Source organism: Sander vitreus, chromosome 9 (assembly GCF_031162955.1).
Source record: "Sander vitreus isolate 19-12246 chromosome 9, sanVit1, whole genome shotgun sequence".
NCBI classification, from domain to species: Eukaryota; Metazoa; Chordata; class Actinopteri; order Perciformes; family Percidae; genus Sander; species Sander vitreus.
In genome coordinates, this window is record NC_135863.1 from 18,291,338 (window position 1) to 18,299,986 (window position 8,649).

An 8,649-nucleotide genomic window follows, 5' to 3' on the forward strand; every position below is an offset into this window, starting at 1 on the left:
TGATTACCAAAACTGGCATCATATGGTGTATTATTTAGTATTAAGCACATTTAAAGCATGTATTGATGTGTTTCATTTTTTCATGTTTCCCTTTGGTAGATTTACCACTTTGTCAGCCTGAATCAAGGAGCTGTCAGGTGGATCCCTCAGAGGGATCAGCGTTCATCACTGATATTTAAATATATTTTTACCTGCTCTTAAAGTCAATAAGCTGCCACCAGGCAGATGTTTTTTGTTTTGTTTTTTATATTTGATTGACATTAGACACAGAGATATATGTGGAAGTTTATGGCCATGTTTATATATGTTCCAGGTAGAGTGACACCTTTATCAATGCAAGTCCACAATCGTTTGATGATTTAATGATTTAGCTATTCTCTAAAAGCAATTGAAGCAGTCAGGAATATAGGAATATGTGGTTTATCTCTTTATTGAACCTTCCAGGGCTCTTTATTTATACAGTGCACTGTTCATAAAAGTAAATGCACTGAAGCTGGTATGGAGACCAATTTGATTGATCTTTCCAGATCTGTGTGCATAAAATCACATAACGCTTCATTTAGTTAAAAAGTTTTTTAAAAAATACAGACGACAATGGAAGCCTTCCTAAATATATTACAGCTTAATATACACATATATAAATGTACATTCAATAAATACAATATGAAGTATTCTTGAGATGTATTATGGCTATCATGTAGGCCAGTCCATCACAAATTACCAAGGCCTGCATGATTATTTTTAGTAATTTTTGTTATGTTTGACCTTTCAAAATAAGGGCATGTTGGAGCTTAGTCAATGAGGTAAACTGTTACAGGTAAGCCACTTTGACCCATTCATGAACTGATAAAGGAGCAATGCATATCCCATATCCTTGGACCTCAATCTCAATTACCTTAACATCTAAATGGCTGCAGGGAACAGAGAGCCTTTTAAAGTGACCAGTGACACAATAACCAAAATGCAATCAAAGAACAAGCAAGGCTTCAAGAGATCAGATATTAACACATTACTCATATATATAATACTGATTAAAAAAGGTATTTACAAAGACCGCTGTGATTCTCCATACAGTAGACAGTTAATACTTCTTTGGTCATTGTTGATTGTTGGCAATTAGTGGTTTGGTAAAGACAAGCATTAGCGACAAAATAATCATTTTGTACATTTAAAAAAAAAAGAAGATGTGCCGAAATTATGCCTATCACTCAGAATCATTTATACATCAACAATAATCCAAGTTCACATAGGCAAAGAAAACACACCACTTCAGGGGTATAAAATACATCAACATCAGTACAAACAGTATATGTGGGCTACAAAAGCATAAACAAATGATTATAAAGATATGCAGCAAAAGCTGCTGAAAGTGTACATTTTCAAATGTGAAAACATCATCACAAAGAAAAACTGTAACATTTTTCAGCAGCAGATTATGCAGAGAGACAGGAGAGAGCTTGTGAGCAGATTAATTTCCAGCACTGTGAATGAGGTTGTGATGGTTGCACTGAAAGTTGAAGTGATGAAACACAACAGAAGGAAAATCAGAAAAACAAAAACAGCATTCAGTATACGTCCAGTTACTTGCAAAGGCTTTCCCAGTGTCGCTGTGTACTGTCCATCTTTGGCTATGTATGTAGAGATGGATGCTGTGTGCATGATGTGTATTCAAATGAAACTTCAAGCATCATTCAGCCCAAAAAGACTGCCCTGCATTTTCAGCTTGTGCATCCTGTCGAAAAGAAGACAACAGTGAACAGGAGAGCTTCTGCTTTGATAAAACAGGATTTCCAATTAATAATTGACAATAAATAACCAAGCTCCATAAAAAGGAAGCGTCGCCTCAACTTACAATTTCTCTTTACGGTTCATGGTGTCTTCTTTTGACTTGACAAAGACTCCATCTTCTCCTCCCCTGACGAGGTAGGCAAACTCTCCTTCCTTCGCGCTGAAGATCACCCTGGAATCACACACAGAAAATAAGTCAGTTTTAAAGTAAAACTCAAATTAAAAATAGAAAAAAAAATGTAAAAATGTCTTAAGTGTCACTGGATCTGTTCCTAGTTTATTCTAGATAATCATATGTTTGTGATGGTGACCAAGAACGTACTTGGACTGGGTCTCCCCGGATTTAATGCGCAGCTTTCGGATATAGAACTTGCTACCGCCCCACCAGTCTGACCAGCTGATGATTGTGTCCTTCTCCCAGCGCAGCTTCACAATCATCAGGTCTCCAATGTCCACATCGGTGGTGATGAGGAAGGAGAAAGTGGTGTTACCATTCAGGACCGGCCTGGGAAGTAAAGGGAAGAGCAACGGTCAAAGGTCAGCTGTCTTCAACATGGACGCAATGAAGACATCTGTGGTATGTGTGTTTGTGCGTGTTCATGCGTGTATGTGACGTAACAGCACAAGTGCCCTTATGGTCTTTTTTTAGAGTCAGGAAATAACTGTTGCTGACCATGTGTTTACTTTTTCTTGTAATTTCCACATGCATGTCTGTGTTTTCTTTAGGTTTTCACATGACAGATGTTAAAATAAAAAATGGTACTGTTTAATTTGCGTACAGGACAAAGGAAATGTCCTCCTTCTCTCCGTGGGTTCCATACAGAGAAATCTTCATTGGCTGCTCGGTGAAGCTCAGTGGGTCCTTGCTGAAGAAATGTACCTTCACTTGATAGTGGAAAACTACGAGAGAGGAAACAGACAGTTTACATTTTAGACACACTCTCTCGCAGCTTGACATTTCTCAGCAACTGGCCCACGTCCCTCATACCTCTACTTAAAGTTGATTTAATACTGTAAAAGGCTAAGCCCTTTTGTAACCTGCAACTGTGCTGCATCTAAACATAGATTTGTGATAAATCCTGGTCGGTTACATTCACACACCATCGTATGAATGTATTACTATAGAACTCTTTACTAAACATGCTTTTCTTTGCACTACACATACTGCTGACTTGTTCCAAATTGTAATTCTTAAATAAACATTTCCATTGACATCACATGCAGCAGGTGTCGTATTACCTTAGCATACCCCAAGGAACTAAAATACCCATGACTTCTTCTTCATGTGACCTCCTGAATGCTTGCTACTTGTACACATTTTCACGTGTGAGAGAACTGTGTGTGGTGTATGTTTAGTGTATTTGTACCAGCGCCGACTGTACTAATATTAATTCCAGCTACAAGCAGCCACATCCACACTAAGTACACTCAACAACAGTAGCTCACACGCTGAGGATTACTCCAATTAATGTATGTGCATCAATGCTCAACTCCCACTAATCCCCAGTAAAGTACATAAACCCAGTCAGACTTATATTTTCTTGCACTGCACAGAACACAATACCTACAAAAGCATCTGTACGTGTTCTTCTTCCTGTGTGTTTACCTTTGTAAGGCATCATTTCACGAGTCTTAAGATACATCTTGACGCTGCGGGTCATGCGGACCTTGTTGATGTTGTAGCCCAGCTTGTTGCAGCGGTTTTTCCTGCAGCTGAGGCACAGACCCTTGTTGAAGGCCTCTCTGGAGTTGCAGCGGTAGGCCAAGCTCTGCTGCTGGGTGTTCAGCAGAGAGTCGATGAACAGATGGATCGAGCGCTCGTGGGAACATTTGACAAGCTGGTCCATATCTGCAGGACACAGAGTACAGAACCTGTGAAACCTCCACATTTTCAGAGGAAATGTCTTCCTTGTGTAGCTTTTATGGCTCTAGACATGTCAGTGTTGACCCAGATGACATTTCTCACTTAGTTCTGCCATGCTCAGGTAAAACACTTACAGCAGCTGGGGTACATACTGTGAATGTGTGGCTGTCTGGTATGACTGGAGGCAAACCCTAACCCTAACCCATTTAAATTGAAAGCTTTTATAGACTCAAAATGTCTGTTGACACCATGTACAATTACACAAGCCTATCCTAACGTTAATAATCTTCTTTAACACTGCAAGAAGAAGACTGGTAACGCCAGGTCTGAGCAACCGGAGTTCAGGTTCTACCTAAATCTGAGCTATCATCACTTACACAAAAACGTTTGCACATTCCACGACACATGAGATAAATCTAAGAGCATACATTGTCTATGAAAAACTCTCAGAGTCCCTTACTGGCCACTGGAGTCTAATAATAAGGGCAGATGCATGCTAACATGCCACAAGGTCATCTAGTTGAAGTTTAGTTTACAGTATTTAAATTGAAAACTAACCCAAAGCATCATCTCAAGTAGAAGTGTAGTAAGGAACAAACAATGAGAAGTATTTGTAGTACATACTTTGGAGGCCCTTGATGCCTTCCAGTGCGATCCCCATCAATGTATTTGAGATGTCGCAACCCGGCTGGAAAGTGCCTCCGTTGGGGTAAATGTCGATGTGGCCCACGGGTCTCTGGATGCCGATGCTGCGGTCCGGGGAGCCCCTGGTGTTGGTGTGTAGGACGTCCACAAACTGGGCATCGTCTCGGGATAGGGTGTTCTGGTTGTCTGCGTGCTCAAAGGTGGGACCAGCGGGATCCAGGCCTAGAATAAAAAAGAGCGAGACAAAGGCCATTTCAGTGATGCTTCAACTGTTTTGGAAGAAATTATTTTGTGCTGATTGCGCACAGTTCTCTATAAAGAAAGAGTGTTTAGATAATAATAGCTACACATGAAAGCAGAAAGAAATGTCTCTTTATTGATCAATATCTATGGATTGATATAAAACTATAAAACTGTTGGTTAAAACATTTAAGTACGTATGTGTTTCATTTGGGGTCTTTTATCCATGTGCAGGTATGCAGAACCACTGAAGCTCAGAACAATGTGAAGCAGTGATTGTGGGTTCGTAATGGACTCCTGCCTCAGATCACAGTAAACATATCATTATTCTAAACAGGTCAGAGTGATTTTAAAGCTCGATAAACTCCATAGTGACAAATTGGGGGATAGGACCGACTGGCTACATGCACACATACAATACGGGCCTGGAATGCAATGGCCGGAAGAATATATTTTGGTGTGTTGTGTTGTTTTTACAAGCAGAGCCTTAATATATAACATAACAGTACAGTACTAATTGGCTCAGAGACTACATTTAGAGTGTGTAATAAGACAAAATGTGTTTAGCTAAAACACTATGGGCTACACATGGTCATAAATGTATTCATGGCATTTAAAAAAAAAAAAAAAAGGATGTTACACACTGCACAGAAGGCAGATGAAGTCAATGACTCACTTTCCAATTAAATATATTTATGCACAGCCTGTTCATCTGAGTGTAACGTGAGCAGATGATGATCCATTGGTTAAGTTAACATTCTCACCTGTGATCCTGCTGATTTTATGGTCTGTGAGGTCTCCGGCAACTCCAGCCACATGTGCTCCCAGACTGTATCCCAGGAGATGAATCCTCTCCCAGGGCAGCTGCAGCTCTTTCTGAAAGGGAGGAGATGGATAAGATGTTGACATGCCTTAAAACAGTTTAAAGTGAATCGCGCAGACTTGCTGGAGGGAGTAATACTAATAGAAGGCTGTACCTGGCAAAGCGCTGGAGCCCTTTGTTCAAATCTTAAGGGAGTTTGGGACATAATCCAAGACGAGGATTCAGGTATGTAATATTATTCTTAGCCAAAACTTGGAAACTTGAAAGTCACGTACACAAAGGACAAACAAATGAAAGCGTTTGTGCCAAAACCCCTTTTTGCCTTGATGTCGCTCAAACAAAGTCTGCACTCCACTTAACTACTGAGCCTTGTAATAACTCATTACTAATGATGTTGTGCTGTGAGCCACAGTCAAAGCCATTACACAACTTTATAGGGCGTTTGAAATTATAAACCAAAAGGAAAACATTTCAGCAGCAGCACCGCTGGATTCAAAATATTACATCATCACATACAAATTTGTCAAAGATTCTCCGGCTGCTCTAATTTCTTTGCTGGCAGATAAAGAATCTGGTGGATTCAAAAGCATTGGGAAAAATCCACTTTTTAACAAAGAGGATATGGAGAATATGATCCAGCTGTTAGTAATTTGTTAGCCAGCTTGTATACTGTTCAATGAAAACACTCACTTGTATCCATGTAACAAACTTGGCCACGTCGCGGCCAACTAGTTTAGTGTAGGCTGCAGAGGTCGGGTAGTGCTGGTTGGCACGGGTCAGCCAGTCCACCACGATCACATTGGCACCGGGCTCACGGTCATAGAGAGCTGACACCAGTTTGGGCACCCAGCTCTCAAACATCCCTGTCACCTATAGTAACACACACACACACACACATAGTCAGACACATTTTAGGTCAGCTCCAGGACGGCGTGATTTATTCTGGCCTTAGCCCTCATTCTGCGTCCTGTGGTTGGAGAGACGCCAAAGTGTCATCCGGTTCAAATCTTGTTGCATGCCTGGCCTAAATCACATTATAGGAAGAGAAAGCCGACTCACTGCTGTCAGCCTGTCTGCTCTGAAATATGCATTTATTGATATATTTATCTCCCAATGGATGCTCATCAGTTTGGACTTGGCTCAACATTTATGATCAGTTTGTTGGCTATATTTCATGCACCATTCCATGAAATGGCTTTTTTTTTTAACTGGTATGTGTGGTATAATTTCACTGCATCAGTATCTCAGAGCCATATGGGCATTAGAAGTTTTTCCTCAAAGATGGCCAAAACAAAACAGTGCCCATTATACATGTTGCACAAATAGGTATTTAATTAACAAATGAGTCACCCATAAGATGGACCTGCTACATTACCTGTGATTTGAATATGATTTTTTTTTTTTTTTTATAGTAATGCACGCTGGTGACAACTTTACATGAAATACATTTTAGTTTAACATACCGTCCAGCCATGTATCACAATGAAGCTCTGTGTTTCTGAGTTGAATTCACACTCTTTGATTGTTTCTGGCCTGCCGGCCTCAATGTAGCACATGTCTTCATCTGGGATGTCCACAGTGCGCAGGGAGAACTTGGACACAATGTCAGTGTAGTCTGTGATCCATTCAGTAGTGGTCGGCAGGGGAGAAGCGGTGACTGTGGTGTTTACTGTCACAAGACACACATAAACAGTATGCAGTAGATTATTATGGTATGACGGAAATGTAGAGAACTGCATAAGGCACAAATCAGGCATTCTGACAAGAAAAAATGTAAATGTATGACATTATTATTACACTTTACAATCAGGCAGGAATAAAAAGGTTTCATCACGAATTGACTTGCAGAAGACAAAATAAACACACTAAAATGAACAAACAATGCAAATTACGAAACTTTGCTGCTGTTCTAATCCCATTGTGAACACTAATTACACTATAGTGTGAGTCAGTGAACCAATAGAGGCATAGAGCATGGCAGTGTCGCCCCCTTTTGTCTCCACTGCATTTCTACCCGCATAAAATAGCCTAATTAAACCTCAAAATATTGTTAAGAGCCTGGGTTTTCTTAAGGGATTCCATTCAGATACGTTGGTTAAAACGGGGTAAAACCCTCTAAACTAATTACATTATTCCACAGTGAATAGTTTTGTAACTTAATATGTCTTTTAAAAAAAATCAAATAGCCTAAGGCTAAATGGTTTTAAGTGGATAAATGTCATACAAAACCGTTCTAATTAAACAATAAATACTAGTATGTTTTTGTATTTTAACTTCGAAAATAATGCGATTTTATTAGATTTCAAAATACAGTTTTTTTTTCTCTGTTCTTTGTCCAGACAAAAGGCCTGTAGCAGCCGCTCTTCATCTTGCACACATAGACCTGAATGGTATGAAATATGATGCAGACTTGAACTGTGAAAGCGGGTTACTCCCGGTCAACACGGAGCAGCATGCATTCATTAATCTACTTAATGATCGCTTCATTACAGCTGCGGATAAATCATCAAAATACTGTCCTGCCAAACACGGTATACAAACACGTTGATGGGCCGCTCTTACCAAAAACAGTGGTGGTGAGTTCAGGATCAGAAGACAAAGTTGCAAAGATGTTTCCCAAACTTATCCAAACAGACAAAAAGCAGATTTTTTTTTTTCCCATATTATTGAGATTTTTTTTCTTTCTAAAATATCCTGAAAAAAAAGTTCTTTGGATGTCGTTGTATATCCAAGCGTATATTGTAAAACACAAAGTTGTATGGACATGCGGTTTAGGCGTAAAGTTTCTTAAGGTCTGTTACTGTTGCCGCTCCAAGTCATCTTTATGGGTGGCTCATTTGAATAATCAAACATGATTGGCTGAAGGTTAGAGGGCGGAGTTTAAACTTTGCCCACTCTGATTCACTGAAGGGAAATTATTCGCAATCTTCTTCACAGAAAAGCTGACGAACTGCAGCGCACAGGACTGTGTCGTTAGCATTCTTTTAAACGGTGTCATTATGTCAATTAGCAACTATCAAATTTGTTAGATTTTTTAGAAATTACAGGAGAGTTGCCTCAGACTTTAGGAAAGATTGTCATTATGAAAATGTGTTTTTTCATAACTCATAACAAGCTGTTGAAAAGAAAAAAAAACAAGCAAGAATTTATGTGGAGAAATAGTTTGCCAATAAGACAGAAGTAAAAGCCCTGAATTGAAAATGTTACTCAAGCAGAAATACACAAGTAGTATCACTAACAAAACAGAAAAATGTCCCCTGTCAGTGATATACTATTACATATTGATGTG

At 39.5% G+C, this 8,649-nt stretch overlaps 1 protein-coding gene across 1 annotated transcript; it reads right to left on the bottom strand.

The window, feature by feature from the left end:
* Positions 1 to 414: 414 nt before the first annotated feature.
* lpla (lipoprotein lipase a) lies at positions 415 to 8,171 on the bottom strand. The gene is made up of 10 exons (XM_078259034.1): positions 7,923 to 8,171; positions 6,824 to 7,029; positions 6,051 to 6,230; positions 5,302 to 5,413; positions 4,277 to 4,519; positions 3,395 to 3,637; positions 2,568 to 2,688; positions 2,111 to 2,293; positions 1,853 to 1,960; positions 415 to 1,732 (listed from the first exon to the last, which is right to left on the bottom strand). The coding sequence occupies exons 1-10, from the start codon at positions 8,020 to 8,022 to the stop codon at positions 1,681 to 1,683; spliced, it is 1,548 nt and encodes a 515-aa protein (XP_078115160.1). The 5' UTR covers positions 8,023 to 8,171; the 3' UTR covers positions 415 to 1,680.
* Between the last annotated feature and the right edge of the window lie 478 nt (positions 8,172 to 8,649).